Source organism: Garra rufa, chromosome 12, assembly GCF_049309525.1.
Source record: "Garra rufa chromosome 12, GarRuf1.0, whole genome shotgun sequence".
In the NCBI taxonomy this organism is placed as follows: domain Eukaryota; kingdom Metazoa; phylum Chordata; class Actinopteri; order Cypriniformes; family Cyprinidae; genus Garra; species Garra rufa.
The window spans coordinates 34,352,706-34,372,670 of NC_133372.1; the positions used below are offsets into that span (position 1 = coordinate 34,352,706).

The 19,965-nt window shown below is 35.0% G+C and overlaps 1 protein-coding gene across 1 annotated transcript; it reads left to right on the plus strand.

Moving 5' to 3' along the window:
* The first annotated feature begins 2,162 nt into the window (after window positions 1–2,162).
* Window positions 2,163–15,511, plus strand: oxtra (oxytocin receptor a). The gene is made up of 3 exons (XM_073851366.1): window positions 2,163–2,256; window positions 2,469–3,575; window positions 14,033–15,511. The coding sequence occupies exons 2-3, from the start codon at window positions 2,654–2,656 to the stop codon at window positions 14,281–14,283; spliced, it is 1,173 nt and encodes a 390-aa protein (XP_073707467.1). The 5' UTR covers window positions 2,163–2,256; window positions 2,469–2,653; the 3' UTR covers window positions 14,284–15,511.
* The last annotated feature ends 4,454 nt before the right edge of the window (window positions 15,512–19,965 follow it).

The window sequence follows — 19,965 nt, forward strand, 5'->3', positions numbered from 1 at the left end:
TGAGGTATGTAAGTGACTATTCACAAGCTGTTTTATTCACAGTATAATACAGGAAATAATAATTAATGTCTTCTATTTAATATTTGTAGTGCCAGCCACCCATTGCAATAATTTTGTGCTTTGTTAGTTTTAATATAACACAGCTCAGCTTTCAAATTCTGTCAGTTTTATCACAAAATACAAATTATAAATCTATTTTTGCTCTTCATCAAGTTTATAGCATGATATAAACGTGAAGGAACATCAGAAGGAATGAAAAAAAAAAACAGTAATTTAATGAAACGAATGTCTCACTGTACTCGGAAAGATGACTGATTTTCACCTGCCACTTAAACTGAGGCGAATACAGCAATCTGTCACAAAAGATGAGACTTGGAATATTTTCTTGTTCTTTCCAAACCGGCTAATTTGCATGCGCAAAAGGCTAGAATATACTCTCAAATTATTATAACCTTAATCTCGTAATTGTTACAAATTTATTCTCATAATTTTGACTTTATTCTTAAAATATTTAGAATTTATTCTTAAAACACTTCGACTTTATTCTCATAATTACAACTTTGTTGTTGAAATATTTAGTATATATTCACAAAATATTAATATATATTAATATATAATATATATATATATATATAATAATACTATATAATATATAGTATATATTAATATTTAGAGTATATTCTCAAAATATTTCAGGTTTGTTCACTTAATTTCTATTTTATTCTCTAAATATTTTTACTTCATTCTCATAATATTTTGACTTTATTCTGATAATATTGACTTTATTCTCAAAATATTACGACTTTAATCTAGTAATCTTAGATTTTTTTTTTTTTTTTTTTTTAATTTTTTAACGTGGCACTAAAATGGCATCATACCAAACAGTTGCTGGTCCCCAGAGACTTTCATAGTATTTTTTTCTCTATGCAAATCAGCAACTCTTTGGTTACCCACATTCTTCAAAACATCTTCTTTTCGGTTCAACAGAAGAAAAAAACTCTTACAGATTCTGAACAACTTGAGGCTGAGTAAATGATAACAGAATTAATATTTTAATAGCCACAGAACCATTTTATTGCACAAAAGTTGAAAAGCTTTTTCAGATTATGAAAATGATTCTTTCTGTTCTCTAAAAGGTTTAGGGGAAACCGTTTTAAAACACTGAAAAAAAAAGATGATGATTTGATATTATTATTGCATTGGATTTTTCTTTATCCTTTGTGACCTATAACCCCACTTAACTTTGACTTATCATAGTTTATTTAAATGTACATATTCTAATCCTCTCCATTGTGACTATCACAGACAAATTAACAACATATTTCAAGGGCAATGTGATCTGCATGTATAAAACACACACACACACAGACACAAAACATGTTTTTTGTTTGTTCATAATAAAAAACATCAAAATTTGTCAATGCATTACTTTCCATTCTAAATAATGAAAACATTATTTATCTTCAAATTATTTATATACTTTCCGTAACTGCTTGCTGCTTTTCCGTAGCTGCTCGGCTGGCACTATTTTAGAGGCGTGTTGACTTTGAGAATGTCTTCTGACCCTGGTATGCAGCGCGAGCGTCCACCGAGAGACGCTGACGCAGATCAGGACTCGGGCATTCAATTGATGGAGTGTGATAAGGCCTTTTGGGGCATACTAATAAGTCATCTTGAGGTGGATATTCAGAATGTGAGCTGCAAACCCCTCAAATGCTAGCAAAGATAAATGTGATTCACTGATAACAGCGCTGGCTGATATTTTGCACGAATTAGTCAAATATTTGTGTGCTAATGTATTAGAGAACAACGTCCGCTGTGCAATATTAGTATTCTGTGAATATTTTTCTATTGCAAAAAAGGATTTTCTCCACCTGATTGTGTTCTATATTCGCATTATAAATCTCTTTATTCGATTGCTCTAAAAATAGCCTAATTTTCATCATGGCCCCTTAATAAAAAAAAGAAAAGATTATAAGCAGTCAACGTGGAGGAAAGCACACGGAAAACATTTGATGTCATTCAGGCTGTTTCAGAGGAACTTACAGATTTAAAATAGAGCACAAGGACCCCTAGCGGAAGTTGTGGGTAAGTTCGGGTCGGGAGAACCATTGAGAAGATGTATAAGTGGTGATATCGTGACGCGCTCCATTCAGTGTGAGCCGAGTGAGAGCAAAGGAGGTTCTCCACCTCTAGTATTCTCTTTTACACCTACTCCACCAAAAGCTGGACAGCCTGATAAAATGGATAACAATTGTAAGTACTGGCACATTTAGCCTACAATTTAAAAATTTATTTGCAATACTGAAAAATATTAATAAGTTATATTTTTAGAATTGCTGGACAACTGCATCTTTAATGCGTCTGTTTTATTTTGTGTTCATAAAAAGACAAAATAATTTCTATTTGTCCAATATAGGGCAAATGTAATGCACTCAAAAAGAAATCCATGGCTATTGTGTTTGTAGTTCACAGTAAAGGTTGAAAACAGCTGAGGGATCACCACCAAGCAGCAAAGGACTTTCCCTGTTCCTGGAGAACCTTGTGCCACATGTTTAGTTAAAAGGTTGCCTATGTATCAACTGATTATGTCCGAGGAAAACTAATCAGTTCTCGGACATCTGTGGAGAAGTAGGCGTGCGCTCTGGGCACCATGGACGACATCTTCAAGCTTCAAGACTTATGGTCCTTCAATGAGTCATCTAGAAACTCCAGCGTTACCAATGAAACTTACGGCGTGAACCAGACGGTGAACCCGCTGAAGCGGAATGAAGAGGTGGCAAAAGTGGAAGTTACTGTATTGGCCTTGGTGCTCTTCTTGGCACTCGCTGGTAACCTTTGCGTCCTCGTTGCGATCCACACGGCCAAGCACAGTCAATCTCGCATGTACTACTTCATGAAGCACCTCAGCATTGCAGATCTGGTCGTGGCTGTTTTCCAGGTGCTTCCTCAACTCATCTGGGACATCACGTTTCGCTTTTATGGACCGGACATCCTGTGCAGGTTGGTGAAATATCTTCAGACGGTTGGGATGTTCGCCTCTACGTACATGTTGGTGCTGATGTCCATAGACAGATGTATGGCAATCTGCCAGCCCCTTCGTTCTTTACACAAGCGAAAGGACCGCTGTTACGTGATTTGTTCTTGGGCTCTAAGCTTACTTTTCAGCATCCCACAGGTTTATATATTCTCCTTACGGGAGGTTGGTTCAGGAGTATATGATTGCTGGGGAGATTTCGTGCAGCCTTGGGGAGCGAAAGCCTACATTACGTGGATTAGTCTGACAATATACATCATACCGGTGACCATTCTGAGTGTCTGCTATGGACTGATAAGTTTTAAAATTTGGCAAAACTTTAAAAGGAAGACGAAGAGGGACCAGTGTATCACTCTCACACCCAAGGCATCGAAAGGCAACGCGCTCGCACGGGTCAGCAGCGTCAAACTCATTTCCAAGGCCAAAATAACCACGGTTAAAATGACCTTTGTTATCGTACTGGCTTATATAGTGTGCTGGACTCCGTTTTTCTCCGTACAGATGTGGTCTGCATGGGATCCTGAAGCACCAAGGGAAGGTGAGTGTTGTTTAACAGTTTGATTAACGTTTTACGCAAGTGAAATGCGAAATGGATATTGAACATGGGGCTGGTTGTTCACTTTAAACCAATGTTTGTGGCATCCGTGAAGATTAATAATTGGTTAGTCTGATGATATTTGATTCCATTAATACTTTAGTGGCAGTGACAAAGTTTTCCACCTTCATTTTGCTATAAAAACTTAAAAAACCCATAACTGGACAAAAACAAATCTGATTTTATTGAACATGGGAGCAACCAATATTATGTGAAAATAGATCATAAAAGTGGTTTGTTTTGTTCAAAAATCGTATAAATGTATGAGAAGACCAGGTGGGCCTTTTACACCACAAACATGGTAAAAGTCACAAAGTATCAAATACTTGAGCTAAAGTAATATGTTTTGAATAATATCTAAGTTAATACTTGTTCAAAACAACCACTTTAGAAGAAGATTTTGTACTATTTACTAATTATTTTGAGAAATAAAATAATTTAGTCTATTAAATGATTTGGTAAATAAAGAAACTGTCATTAAAATGTCCATTTTGTCCAAAAATAAGGAAATAAAATTATTTTAAAAAGATAAAGAAAGCATTGAAGGAGAACCCCACCCTTAATAGTTTAATATAGCTTTATAGGAGTAACAATAAATACAAAAGTTTATTATATCATATGATTAATATCATATATTCAATATAAAATGATGGTTTACATATCGTGATTATGTCTAAAGTGGACACCCAACTTAATGTATGTGACCCTGGACCACAAAACCAGTAATAAGGGTCAGTAATAAGGTTTTTTTTAATATACATCGTCTGAAAGCTGAATATTGATGTTCCATTGATGTATGGTTTGTTAAGATAAGACAATATTTGGCCGAGATACAACTATTTGAAAATCTTGAAAGTGTGCAAAAAAATCAAAATACTGAGAAAATCGCCTTTAAAGTTGTCCAAATTAAGTTCTTAGCGATGAATATTACTAATCAAAAATTAAGTTTTTATATATTTACAGTAGGAAATTGACAAAATATCTTCATGGAACATGATCTTTACTTAATATCCTAGTGATTTTGGCATAAAAGAAAAAATATTAAAGAAAAATTAAAAAATAATTTTCGACCCATACAATATATTTTTTACTATTGCTACAAATGCTCAACCAATAATCTGAATATTGGTGATATTGTTTTATAATATGCAGCTTTAATAATTATATATATATATATATGTGTGTGTGTGACCCTGGACCACAAAACCAGTCTTAAGTCGCTGGGGTATATTTGTAGCAATAGCCAAAAATACATTGATTTTTCTTTTATGCCAAAAATCATTAGGAAATTAAGTAAAGATCATGTTCCATAAAGATATTTTGTAAAATTCCTACTATAAATATATCAAAATTTAATTTTTGATTAGTAATATGCATTGGTAAGAACTTAATTTGGGGAAATTTAAAGGTGATTTTCTCAGTATTTTGATTTTTTTGCACCGTCAGATTCCAGATTTTCAAATAGATGTATCTCGGCCAAATATTGTCCTATCCTAACAAACCATATATCAATAGAAAGCTTATTTATTGAGCTTTCATATGATGTGTACATCTCAGTTCTATAATTTTTATAGAAGTAAAGTAAGTATCAATAATTTTCAGAATATCACGACAGCAATGTGGACATTTTAATGACAGTTTCTTTGTTTACCAAATAATTTCATAGACTAAATTACTTTATTTCTCAAAATAATTAGTGAATACATGAAATAAGCCTAAATCGTAAAAAATAAAATAAAATATTGGTCCAAGATATTGCTAAATATCAATTAGTCATCGAAGAAAGGTTAAATTACACTCACAACACTGTTTTTTAGCTTTATTATTCTGAAACTCATATTAAAGTACCTATCTAATTAAAATGTAGGTATCCTATACAGTAGGCTCAGTTATGATGTCGATTTGTAGGCCAACTCAGAAGGCTGTTTGTAATGAGTTCACTCAGAAATTCCCTTGAGGAGTGCGGTTTTCAATTAACGAGTAAAATAAGTTTACTAAAAGAGACTTTATTTTGTTTCAAAACAAATTGCTGTACTTCAGTCATGCCTCAAACATGTTCCCCGTCTCATTTTTATTCTAGAATAATAAATGTATTTTTAGCTAACATATTTAAACATGCAAAGCTATTTCATCAATTTGGCCATGTACAGATAAGATTTAAACAAATTTAGAAAGCCTAATGAGTTTTCACAATCATGTGTGGTTTCTGACCATGACATTGTGTTCTTTGTAAGACTTAAGACAAGAAGCTGGTTTTGATTTACTGTAATTCTTCAGATAAGAATGTTCTGCCAGTACAGAATTGCTGTGATGGGCATCTTGCTTTTAAATCACTACAGATGTAGTCCGCTAAAAACGGCAGAGCCATAAAGACCAGCCTCGGGGAAACATTAATATTCAGCAGAGATGCAACACTTAAATCATGACCGTCTGCAGTATGAGAAATCACCAACCGGGACAACTGATGATAAATAACTGTTGTTTTGAATATATAAAAGAATGATAAAATCATGTGCTCGACAAATTGTTAGACAAATAGTCGCTTTGTTTTTACGTAACACAAAAATCCAGGCTTTCTGTACATTCAGAAATCTTAAAACTCATTAACTTACCTACATTTTACAAAAGTCCTGCATGGCTTCTCTTGTGTGTTTGAAAGTAAATGTCAGTGAGCAATGTTCTTGCTTTGAGTTTTACCATGTTTGTCTTGCAGCAATAAAGAGATTAAGGTAAGGTCACATGTCGCACACTTCAGAGACTAAAGATTAAATATTATCAGACCCAGAGGAAAGAAAGTGTGAGATACTCGCTTGTATCATACAAAATATCCAAGTTCAGCAAAACATTCACACAGTCTAAATATTAAGACAACACAGAACAGATTTATGCATCATTTGCATTTACTAATGACATTTCCCTGAATGTGTGAAATAAGAGCTGTTTCGTTTGGCTGAGACCAAGGGATGAGTTTTAAAACACTGATGATCTGATGCGCTCCAACCTCAGCTGCAGCTCTTATAAGATTAAATGGCAGCAGAAAGTTGAACCTACGTATGGTTGCTTTATTTTGAGACGAATGTTGGGTTTGGCAATGTCATCGCAAGTTTGGCCACTGGATTTGTTCTCATCTCCATGACACTTACTTGAATTACAAGAGAAAAACGTTTAGACAAAATGACACTCACTGACATGTAGGGCTTCTAAAATAAAAGAGCTGAATTGTAAGCACATTTTTTATTAAATCTTTCATTTAAAATACACTACCAGTCAAAAGTTTTTGAACAGGAAGATTTTTAATGTTTTTAAAGACGTCTCTTCTGCTCACCAAGCCTGCATTTATTTGATCCAAAGTACAGCAAAAACAGGGAAATTTTGAAATATTTTTAATATATTTAAAAATTTATTTTATTCCTGTGATTTCAAAGCTGAATTACTCCAGTCACATGATCCTTCAGAAAAAAATCTAATATTCTGATTTGCTGCTCAAACACAGTTCTTCTTATTATTATGATAAAAACAGCTGTGTGGAATTTTTTCAGGTTTCTTTGCTGAATAGAACGTTCAGAAGAACAGCATTTATCTGAAACTGAAATCTTTTGTAACATTATAAATGTCTTTATCATCACTTTTGATCAACTTAAACCATCCTTGCTAAATGAAAGTATTCATTTCTATAATTTCTTTTAGATAAATGCTGATCTTTGCATCTTTCTATTCATCAAAGAATCCTGAAAAAAATGTACTCAACTGTTTTAAATATTAATGATGTTGATGATGATGATAATAATAATAAAATGATTTCTGAAGGATCATGTGACTGGAGTAATAATGCTGAAGATTTAGCTTTGATTACAGAAATAAATTACATTTTAAAAGTATATTCATATAGAAAACATTTAAAAGTGTACTGTTTCTGCTGTACTTTGAATCAAATAAATGCAGGCTTGGTGAGCAGGAGAGGCTTTTTTAAAAAACATTAAAAATCTTACTGTTCAAAAACTTTTGCCTGCTAGTGTACAGTACAGTACCATTCTAAAGTTTGTGGTCAATATTATTTTTTAAAGAAATTAATTCAGCAAGCATGCATTAAATATATAAAAAATAACAGTAAAGACTTGTACATAGTCACAAAAATACATATTTCAAATGATTTTTGTCTCTTAACCTTTCTATGAAACATTCCATCAAAGAAAATAATAAATATTAACAAGCACAATTGGTGCAACAATATTAGTAAGAAAAAATGTTTCTTAAGCACTAAATCAGTATATTAGAATGATTTCTGAAATGTAATGTGACACTGAAGACTCGAATAATGACTAAAGAAAATTCAGGTTTGGCATCACAGGAGTAAATTAAATTTTATAATTTATTCAAATAAAATAATGTTATTTTAAATTGTAATAACATTTCACAAAATTACTATTTTCACTGTATTTTTGTTTAAATAAATGCAGCTTTGCTAAGCATAAGAAACTAGTTTTGCCTTTTGTAGGAAAATATGTGCTAAAGCAGATCATCTTCAACTGTATCTCTGCATCCATCTAAAATGTTCTATGAATATTTCTTGAAGTGCCCTGAATACCTAAAGCACTTTTTATCTTTTGTAGCCTGGAAACTCTTTCTCAGAGCTTCATATTAAAGAATATTCTCTTTCATTCTCTTTCTCTGTTCATTGATCCAACTGCCGATGGTTCAGAGATGTGCTTGCCCAGTTTTCTCTGATGCCTGTGAGCTCAGCACAAATAGGAGGTAGCAAACAGAAAAGCAATACACTTGACTGAAACCCATCTGAGTTTGTTGCTTACTCCTTGATTTCTAAATTCAATTTCCCTTTTTCTGAAAGACTAAAGAATCAAATACAAAAGCTTTATGTTTGGAGGTTTTGGTGCGGATGACCACACAAGTGCACAGAAAAGTACAGTGAACAAGTTCTTGTCAACTTTTTTTGGGTCTTCAACGTTTTTTAGCTTACTGTATATTATTTATAGTTATATTTTGCTGTTCTACTGGTTGGCTTTGTTTAAATCTGTGTTGGGCATGGTTGTTTGTTGAATGGTGGGAATTAGTTACGTAAACTGTATTTGTAAGATGTTCTCACCTTCCTCCGTTTGCTTATGTTTGATCTTCAAGATATCCCTTACTTTGGATGCTTTTCCCACAGTTTTTTTTTTCCTAACGTAGCCCAACTAGCACGACTTAGTGGTTTCTCTATTCCTGACACAGTCAGGTCTTTTTAAAATGCACCACAGTGTACTTTCAGAAAGATTTTGGGGAAAGCATTCAGATGGGTTCATGGTTCATGTATCAGATACTTATTTTTTCCCCTTATGTATCATGCTTTTGTCATCCAGAAAGAAGAATTTCTCATGGGGATGTTTTTTTAATAGCCCATATACGTTAGACTGCAATAGGCATGTCACGTTTAATCGCAGTACACAGTCAGCTCACCACCAGAATAATAATGAGACTTGTGATTACCATCACCTGGTTCTCATTTCCTCTTTGCACAGTAACAATAGTATTTAAAGGACTACCCAAGTTGCCATGCATTGCAAAGTCATGTAAATATTCTAATGTTGATTCAAGCCACGTTAGTGCTCAGATTTTGTGGCATGGTTTTCTATGCGTTGTGAGTTGCAGGGTTTAGATATTTTTCCTCAAGTGTAAATCCCTGAACATGGATTGTCAATTTTTGTCTTATTTACTGTAGGTTCATTACAAGATTTAATTGAGACATTTTTCGTAAAAGGAATAAAACTAATTATGTAAACAATTCTGAATTTAAGTTCTGACTGGATGAGCTGCTTACATAACGGTTATTGATACAGCAGTTGAGGTCAAAAGTTTGCATACACCGTGTAGAATCTGCAAAATGTAAATTATTTTACTAAAATAAGAGGTATCATACAAAATGCATGTTATTTTTTATTTAGTACTGACCTGAATAAGATATTTCACATAAAAGATGTTTGCGTATAATCCACAAGAGAAAATAATTTATACAATTTATAAAAACGACCCTGTGCAAAAGTTTACATACACTCGATTTTTAATACTATGTTGTTTTCTGAATAATCCACAGCTGTTTTTGTTTGTGTTTAATGATAGTTGTTCATGAGTCCCTTAACGCTCACTGTTGCTCCAGAAGGAAAAGAAGCCAAGGATGTAAACTTTTGAACACAATGAAGATGTGCACATTTTTCTTGTTTTGCCCAAATATCATTTTTTTTTTTAAATTAGTACTTCCCTTCAGAAGCTACAGAAGATACTTACATGTTTCCCAGAAGACAAATTAAGACGAATTCACCCTAATCTTCGAATTCAAAAAGATTTCATCTTAATGAATTGTTCTTCTGGGCCCGTATCCCTAAAGAATTTTTGTGCAAAAAGTGGCTCCTAGCGGCCAAATTCTAAGAAAATTCTCAGAGTCATGACGTTTTCTTAGAATTTCCCCTAAAAGTGACACGAAAATCCCAGTTAATATAAAAGCTATTCCTCAAGATTCCTAGCGCTTAAAAGGGCTCCTAAGGCGAGATCTGCTAAGAGCAGGGAAGAGGACTTTTAGTGGCTTAGGAGTTCCCCTAAGCAGCTGCACAAAATGGCCAACAGAGGAGGCAGGAGAGATGTCCTGCAAACACTGGATGACAGGGAATTATTAAGACGCTACAGATTGGATCGTGCAGGAATCATGTTTGTGAGCCGTGTTACCCTCGTTAAGACCACACTGAGTTGTAACGTTGCAATTTCTACTTCATTAAGGACAGCCCCTTGAGATAGGCCATCTTGTTTTCAATGGGGTCCATATGGGAGTGAAAGTACAAAATATGCCAGCTAGGATATTATGAGCAAATAAGACACGAATCATTATTTGAACAGGGTATAATGAGCTTAAGTTTTCACATATTTTAGATTCTAATGTTAGGCTGTAACCCCTACAGCTTACTATTCATTTTCCAGATATTTTCTTGAATGTGAAATATTATTTACAATTACAGTCTGCATAAGATTAGAGTGTATAATTATGTTTATTGATTTGAGGGTCCATCCTTTGCTCATTATCACCAAAAGTTCATTTTCATCAAACTTGTAGGATCAACCAATCACGGCTTTTGAAATGATGACTCATACCTAGCAACGGGGTCAACCACACCTCCTCACTAAGACAGGATTTTCCATCCATTCCTTGCTCAGAGTTCACTGAAAATGTTCTGGAATCACTTCTAAGCTAAAACTCCTGGCAAGGAATTTTTAGGTTAAGTTAGGAGCTCTCTGAGAGGATTCTCAGGATCTTTAGGGATACGGGCCCTGGAGTCCCTCAGTTGTCCTTAAAATCATACAGTCATTGTTGGGAAGGGTTGAAATGTAAATGAAAATGTTGAAATGTTGAAACCAAAGAATTTTTATGAAGAACCCCTGGTGAAAAAAACAAAATGACTGGTTTTAGCTGGTCAACAGGCTGGTCAGGCTGGTCTTAGCTGGTCAGGCTGGAAAACCACCAGATAAAACCAGCCTGGCCAGGCTGGGAGACCAGCTTAAACCAGCTACTTCCAGCCAACCAGCCTAGGCTGGTATTAGCTGCTTTTTATAGCAGGGACAGCAGACAGTTTAACTCTTGAAGACAAACAAAGGACTCATGAACAACTACGTATCACTAAAAAAACAGCTGTGGATTATATATACCTTATTCCTGTAATGCCAAAGAATTTTAACCAAGCATTACTCCAGTCTTACATGTCACAACGTTAACTGTGCTGCTTAATGTTTTTTTGTGGGAACCGTGATAAAATATTTATAAATGTTTTTACTGTCATTTTTAATCAAGTTAATGTGTCCTTGCTGAATAAAAGTATTCATATCTTTCAGTAAATATATAAATCTTATGACCCCACACTTTTGAACAGTAGTGTGTCATGTTGCTGCCACAATTTTAGTTTTTTTTTCTTTTATGTTCATGCCTGAAAATCTCTTTCCCATGATTCCCAATCAACGAGTTTACCTCAGTCCATCATCCCATGCCTTCTGGCATAGCAGATCTTTCAGCATTGTTATGAGCTAGCAAACAACATGTTGTTTATTCTATCTAAATCTGTCTTGTTTGTAAAAGATCTCGAAGAAGCTCAGTGACAGATTCTACTGATTACGCCACGGTCCACCAACACTGTTTTTATGATAAAGAAGTTATGCTTCTCATACCAATTTATTTTTAATGCCACATTGCGTATGCATAGATTGTAGAGAGTGATAAAGCATGTCAGAGCTTGGGACACTGAGCTAAATGAAGCTTTGCTTTCCTTTTTTTTCTTTTTTTTTTCCGCTTCTAGACTTTTTAAGATAAACAGCACAGTGGCGCAGACCCTTATCAAGATACTGCAGCCAAAATAAATCGCTTGATTTACAAATGACTGTTGAATTAGTGTGTAATGTCTGCCCAGTAATATGTTTTCATCTTCCCCAGAACTGCAGATGTTTATTCAAATTTCAGCTGTGCTATAATATCAGATACAATAGGAGGAAATGCTCTGCATGAGGTTACATACAGGACACTAGCTAATACTAAAAAATAAATAAAAAAAGTGTAGGACTTACTTAGTTTTTATTTGGAAACTGCTAGAAAGTTTTACAAAGAAACAGCAAGAACAGCAAAATAAAACTGAAAATTTAAAGATTGAAATAGTATTTTCTGGTAAATTGTGTCCCTGGACCACAAAACCAGTCTAAGGGCAGCACAATTATATTTGTAGCAATAGCCAAAAATACATTGTATGGGTCAAAATTATCTATTAATTTTTTTTTATGACAAAAATCATTAGGATATTAAGTATAGATCATGTTCCATGAAGACATTTTGTAAATTTCCTATGGTAAATATACATCAAAATTTCATTTTTGCTTGGTAATATCAATTGCTAAGAACTTCATTTGGACAAATTTAAATTATTATTTTGCACCCCAGATTTTCAAATAGTTGTATCTCAGCCAAATATTGTTCTAAAAACCATACATCAATTCAGTTTTCAGATGATGTAAATCTCAATTTCGTTTAAAAAAATGACCCTAATGACTGTTTTTTACAGTTGTTACAATTGTACTCTAATAATCAGTGTTTTATTTGGAAACTTACAATAACACTTTACAATAAGATGTCATTTGTTAACATAATTGTATTAACTAACATGAATGAACAATGAATAGTACATTTATTACACTATTTATTAATCTTTGTTAATGCTAGTTAATAAAAATACAGTCGTTCATTGTTTGTTCATGTTAGTTCACAGTGCATTAACTAATGTTAATAAAAAAAATTGTGTTGATTTTATTTTAATAATGAATTAGTAAATGCTGAAATTAACATTAACTAAGATTAATAAATGCTGTAGAAGTATTGCTCTTTCTTAGTTCATGTTAACTAATGTAGTCAACAAATGTTAACTAATGAACCTTATTGTAAAGTGTTACCAAAATAATAAAAATAAAAAGTAATGTAAGACTTACTTTGAAACAATTTTTACTCAGAAATTGCTAGTGAATTTTACATTACAAAATTACAAAGAAACAGCATGTAACAGATTAAATGAAACTTAACATTTAGGAATAGTATTTTCTTGCAAATTGTACTCTAGTAAGTGTTGAAAACCTTGAAAAAACACCTTTTACAGTATATAATTTATATCAAATAGCTCTCAAATATCATTTTTTAAGTAAATGTCACGTTTACATTTTAATAAATGCTTTAGAAGTATTGCTCATTCTTAGTTCATGTTAACTAATGTTGAATAATGAACCTTATTGTAAAGTCTTACCAAAAAATAAAAATTAAAAATGGTGTAAGACTTACTTTGAAATTATTTTTACTCAGAAATTGCTAGTGAATTTTACATTACAAAATTACAAAGAAACAGCAAGTAACACATTCAATTAAACTTAAAATTTAGAAGACTGAAATAGTATTTTCTTGCAAATTGTACTCAAGTAATTGTTGAAAACCTTGAAAAAACACCTTTTACAGTATATAATTCATATCAAATAGCTTTCAATATTATTTTTTAAGTAAATGTCACATGGCATCAAGATCACATGCAGATATTACATTTTTAGTTTGACCTTTGTGCTTGTGTAGAATACAAATTTAAATATTTTTAATATAAGTGGACCATATTTATACAGTTTGAAAAGAAAATACCATTTAAAATTTCTACACCAATGTTTTTTCAATGTATCATTTAATGTTTTCCGAAATGATGACTTTTAAATGTGTATTTTTTTGTAACATTAGACGCAAGATACTGACATCACTGACAGTGATGACAATGAATGTTGAACAGGTTTAGACAAGACCACACAGTTGAATTGCAATGTTCTGCTCTTGTCATTTAAATCTGTTTTCTTCTCCGCAGCAATGCCCTTCATCATTTCCATGTTGCTGGCCAGTCTGAACAGCTGCTGTAACCCCTGGATCTACATGTTTTTTGCTGGGCATCTCTTCCACGACCTGAAGCAGAACCTGCTGTGCTGCTCCACGCTCTATCTGAAATCCTCTCAGTGCCGCTGTGATCCGGAGCAAGATTCCCGTAAGAGCAACTCCTCCACCTACGTCATCAAAAGTACCAGCAGCCAGCGGAGTATCACCCAGACCTCCGTCACATAAACCAGACATACCTCAAAGCCAGTTTTTCACAATTTTTGTAAGCCAGACAGGAAAGCTCAAATATAAACCCACACAAGACTGCAAATGTCACAGTCAGTTTGCTTCAGCCGTGTTTTGGTTTGGGAATTATTCAGAATGTCATTTTCATTACTCCACTTCGTTTTCCTATCTCTGAGGACATTGAGCTGCAGTAATCTATTCCTTACCTTCATGTATTGTGTTTCTAGACATTACAGGAAGAACGTCGAGTCCAGACCATGTTTATGGGTCTATTTACATTCAGTCACATTGTTTAAATTGCTATCTGATTGTGCATGCGCGTTAGGTTTGCCCACATTAATGTGTCCGAAATTGGCCGCACTTGATGTGGCTCATAAAAAACAGGATGTGGCTGAATTAGCTTTGACAGATGTGGTACAAAAGATAACAACCGTAATGTGCCTCATTGTGTTTGGGGCTCACAGAACCACCATATGCTAGTGCAACTTTGCATATATGGCCTGAACAGCCAGATGGATTTACACTTGGCCAAGTCTCAAACCACCAGATTGGATTTCTGTCCCTCTTAAAAGTGTCTTAGAGTGTAAATAGCCCTGATGTGATGTAAACATGCAAAACCACCAAATCTTAAAGAGACACTTCACCCAAAAATGGAAATTCGTAGTTATTACGAAAAAAATAATGAAAAGTAATAACATTTTCAACAATCAAAAGTGTGTATTAAAGGCGACAGCAGTTATATAATTTTTCTGGGTTATAAGGGTTTTAAGGAAGCAACTGTCGCTCACTACACAAAACAGTTCACATATGGTTTGAGACGGGGAGGTTAACAACACACAAATGAAAGCAAGATGTTGATGACACATAAAGTGTTTCTTCTGAAACCTAATGAGAAACATGGCCAGTTGCTTTTTGTAATGAACTTGACCTGTCAAAAGAGAACACTTTTGTTTGTTTTAGAAACATGAGCACTTTTCATTTTTGGCACATACATGTTCTTGTTGTTATCACTGTTCTGTATCATTTTGCATGTAATTTTACTTTCATGCCCAAAGGACCACATCTCTTTGCGTAATGTTTCTGCAATGCATCATGGTAATCAAAAAAGACAAACACCCAATTTGTTTTTAGAAAAGTGACGGACTTATTGTTTAATCCTCCACTTTTACGGTTGTTTGTCTTAAGAGAGTGTTTGTAATCAATCAGATTAAAGTGTTTATTCCAGTGACATATTTTGTTTAATACTGCTCTAAAAGTTGATTTCAGCCTATGTTTGTTGCTTCATCTTTATCATATATTCTAATGAAAACACGTTTACAGGAGGACAAGTGAATTTTACAGAAGTGCTGCGAGATAAAGGAAATGATAAAGGCAGTATTAACAGTAGAAAATATTTATTTTATAAGGTTTAAATACACTATTCAATGAAATGCTTGCTATTTTATTCATTTAAAAAGCTACTGATTTTTTCCTCCTGGAAAATATACTGCCTATTTACATTCACTATGTGTAGCTGTAGCTTTTATTTATTGAAATAAATTGTGTTGATGTGTCTAACTGTGAGTAAATGTGTTGAAAAGTGGAATATAATAAGCTAACGAAAGTGAGTTGAAAGCAAACTGATCAAGTTGCAAAGTCATAATATTATTTTTTTGACAGCTGAACCATTTGGAATTTGTTAAGGGAAAAGTGGGTTTGAGTAAAATGTAAAATTCAAGAACGAATTTATGGCATCAGTTTAAAGACCAAAAAAAGTCAGTGAGTGACAGAAAAAAAGGCCAGAAAAATTTTATGAACTTGGATACTTCTCTGTCACTTATTCCCCCGGTTTCAGACACGGCTTACGCACAGTCCTAGACTAAAATGTAAGTCTGAACTGTTTCAACTGAAAGAAACTTGCACGGACTGAACTAAAACTATATTAGTGCTTTTGTTTTGTCTCAAGATGCACACCAGTACAAGCACGACAAAAAAAAAAAAAAGTGCCAATTGAACTATGGGCTAATCCTGTCTGTGAAACTGGGCCATTAAGTTTAAGTATGAGCAATATAACATGAGTTGCCACGGCATAAAATATAACACAATTTTATGACGAGGTCAAAAGTTTACATACACATTGCAGAATTCTGTTAATTATTTTACAGAAATAAGAGGGATCATACAAAATGCATGTTATTTTTTTATTTAGTACTGACCTGAAAAAGATATTTCATTTAAAAGATGTTTACATATAGTCCACAAGAGAAAATAATAGTTGAATTTATAAAAATGACCTTGTTCAAAAGTTTACAAATGCTTGATTCTTAATACTGTGTTCTTACCTGAATGATCCATAGCTGTTTTTTTAGTAATGTAATAACAAACATAACAATGGAAATAAATAAATTACTTTTTGAACTGACGTATTAATAGACATATTGAGGAAATCTTTTTTAAATGCACAGCTGCTTTTCTAAGGCATTTTGCCAAATGCTTTTTTTACCCATTTGTCATGAGAGTTAAATGCAGGACTAACAGTGAAACAAATAAATACATAAATGACTTTTTTCCTTTTATTTATTTATACAATTCAGGATTTAATAATTCAAACATAACAATGGAAATAAACTGACATATTATTGACATTTTTATCTTATCCATTTGTCATGAGAGTTAAAAATTACTAGCTGATCTCATGAAAAATGTAACTATTTTGTGAGGTGGAGATTCTGTGAAGTTTTGTTCTTGCTTTCTTTTCTTGGGCATGCTCTGCTTTTTATGTGGAAGTCATTGACGTACACGTACATTGTCCTGTTAAGGAAACAGACAGAATTTAATGAGTTGGAAAGAGGGAAAGACATAATGCTTCTGTTGTTTTAACACAAGGAGTCCATGTATTGAAAAGTGTGTGAATCACAGATTAATGTATGTACTAAAAGATAATACAAAGAATTTACAAGAATATTGAGAAAACAGTAGCTTAGTTGAAGTAAAACTGAGAAACAGAAGGGACAAACCTTTGGTCTCCTGCTCTTTAGGCACTGCCTCTGCTCAAGGTGTGCTGAGAAACTTGCAGAGGCTTTGGGGTCTTTTCTCACACATTGCTTTTTGCATGGGGGTTCATTGTCCTGTTAAAATAACCAACAACATCATGTAATGATAATTCCAAAGACATTGTTAAATATAATACAAAGGATTGTAAAAATAAAAAAAATAAAAATATGTAGTAGGGATTTACCGAATTGTCAGTGCCCCATGGGCACTGCCTCTTTAGAGTGTGCTGGGATCTTGTAGAGGCTATGGGACCTTCCTCCACACGCTGTTTTTTATGCGGAGGTGGCTGAACCACATATACAATGTCCTGTTAAAAGAACATGCATCATCATTTAATGCACAAGCAGTTTTCATGAATGCCTCTTTACTAAAATTACTTTACTGAAATTAAAACTAAGAACATTTTCTGACAAGACAGACTTACCAATGCTCCAGTTCTCCATGGGCAAAGCCTTTTCCAAGGTACTCCCCGTAGTGGTGCGGCAGGTCCTGGTGCTCTTTTAAGGGACCTGAAGGGCACAGCTGCTTTCCCAGGGGACCTGTTTGTCCCAAATGCTTTCTCAGAGGACCTGGCCAGAGCAGGTGCTTTCTTTGGAGATGCAGTGGGCACAAGTTCTCCCTCAGGGGACTTGGCTGGAGCACATGCTTCCTCAGGTGACACAGTGGAAACTAGTGCTTCCTCAGGAGAAGTGGAAGGGACAGGTCCTTCTTTTGGGGCCCTGGCAGGAGGAGCTGGTCCCTTTGGGGGCCGTAAGGGCAAAAGTGTTAAAATAACATCCCTTTTCAGATACAGCCTCATGTTTTCAGGGATCGTTATTGTTCTCCTCAGTGATTCCCTGGCTTGAGAAGGTGCTTCCATGGAGGATGTAGCAGAAAGAGGTGCTCCCTCAGGAGACCTGGTCAGAGCATGTGCTTCTTCTGAGGCTGCGGTAGGAACAGGTGCACCTTCTGAGAACCTGGCTGGCGTAGGTGCTTCCTCAGGGGACACAGGTGGAACCGATTTACCCTCAGGGGAAGCAGAGGCAACAGGTCCTTCTTTTGGTGCCCTGGCAGGTGGAGCTGGTCCCTTTGGAGGCCTTAAGGACAAAGGTGTTAAAATAACATCCCTTTTCAGATACAGCCTCATGTTTTCAGGGATCGTTATTTTTCTTCTCAGCGTGGCCCTGGCTGGAGTAGGTGCTTCTTCAGAGGACGCAGTAGAAACAGGTACCCCCTCAGGAGACCTGGCCAGAGCAGGTGTTTCATCGGGGGAAGCAGTGAGCACAGGTGCTCCTTCAGGGGACCTGGTCAGAGCAGGTGCTTCCTCTGAGGCCACGGTAGCAACAGGTACACCTTCTGAGGACCTTGCTGGAGCAGGTGCTTCCTCAGGGGGCACACTTAAAACAGAGATTCCCTCAGGGGAAGCGGAGGGCACCGGTCCTTTTTTTGGGGCCCTCGCAGGTGGAGCTGGTCCCTTTGGAGGCCTTAAGGGCAAAGGTGTTAAAATGACATCCCAGGTCAGGTACAGCCTCATATTCTCAGGGATCATTAATTTTCTCCTTAGTGCAGCCCTGGCTGGAGAAAGTGCTTCCTTGGGGGAAGCAGTCGGCACAGGTGCTCCCTCAGGAGACCTGGTCAGAGCAGGTGCTTCCTCCAAGGCCACAGTAGGAATAGGTGCACTTTCTGAAGACCTGGCTGGAGCAGGTGCTTCCTCAGGGGGCACAGTTGAAACAGAGACTCCCTCAGGGGAAGCAGAGGAAACAGGTGTTCCCTCAGGGGACCAGGCTAAAGCAGGTGCTTCCTCTGGGAATTCAGTGGGGACAGGTGGTTCCTCCACTATTCCCCAACACTGGCTTGAAGGGAGATGCTCACACTCATCTTTTTCAGATGAGGAGCGTAAAAGGTCTTCAACCTCCATGATTGCCCACCAACGGCCAGCGACGAGGGCTGTATCATCATGCTCATCAGTGGGGATGGAGGGTTTTGTAGGCATGGTTGACATGCTCATTCTTGGATAAGTGATGGTGGTAAGAATGGTTATCCAAAACAAGGTGTAAATATGAGCGACAGAACAAGCAAAATAATCTGCCAATGGGGTAAGAAAAATAATCTTATTTCAAACAGAATACAAGGTTATTTTTCTTACCCCATTGGCAGATTATTTTGCTTGTTTCAAGCAAAAACACTTAATTTTGACTTGTTTTTACTGAAAACAAGAAAATAATTTTTACTTGTCTAGAAAATCATTCTTGATTTAAGAATTTTTAGATATTCTGGCTGGAAACAAGACAAAAAATCAAAGTAAGAAAAGCATTTTTTGCAGTGTAAGAACAAAGTTGCTTTGTTTACATTAACTGAAATGTTAAACTGAAACAAGCTATATGGCTGCTGTTCCATAAGCGCCATCTATTGGCAGAGAGGGAATTTAAATTTTTAGCATAATTTCACAAAGCAAAAATCTGAGCATTCAGTTTGCTTCAAATCCTGAAACTGTACAACTGAATTAATTTTTAAAAAAATTACTATATGTATTGAACTCTTTCCAACAATGATTGTATGATTTTGAGATCCAACTATTACAGAAGGTTCAAACCATAACTGCTGATCCAGAAAGAAAAACAATGCTTGAATTGCTGTTCAACTTTTGAACAGAATGAAGATGTGTACTTT

Excerpts from the sequence above, each read along its gene's own strand:
- oxtra (XM_073851366.1), top strand. The coding sequence starts at position 2,654 with ATGGACGACATCTTCAAGCTTCAAGACTTATGGTCCTTCAATGAGTCA. Across the intron at positions 3,576-14,032 it reads TCCTGAAGCACCAAGGGAAG|CAATGCCCTTCATCATTTCC; the intron begins GTGAGTGTTGTT and ends TCTTCTCCGCAG.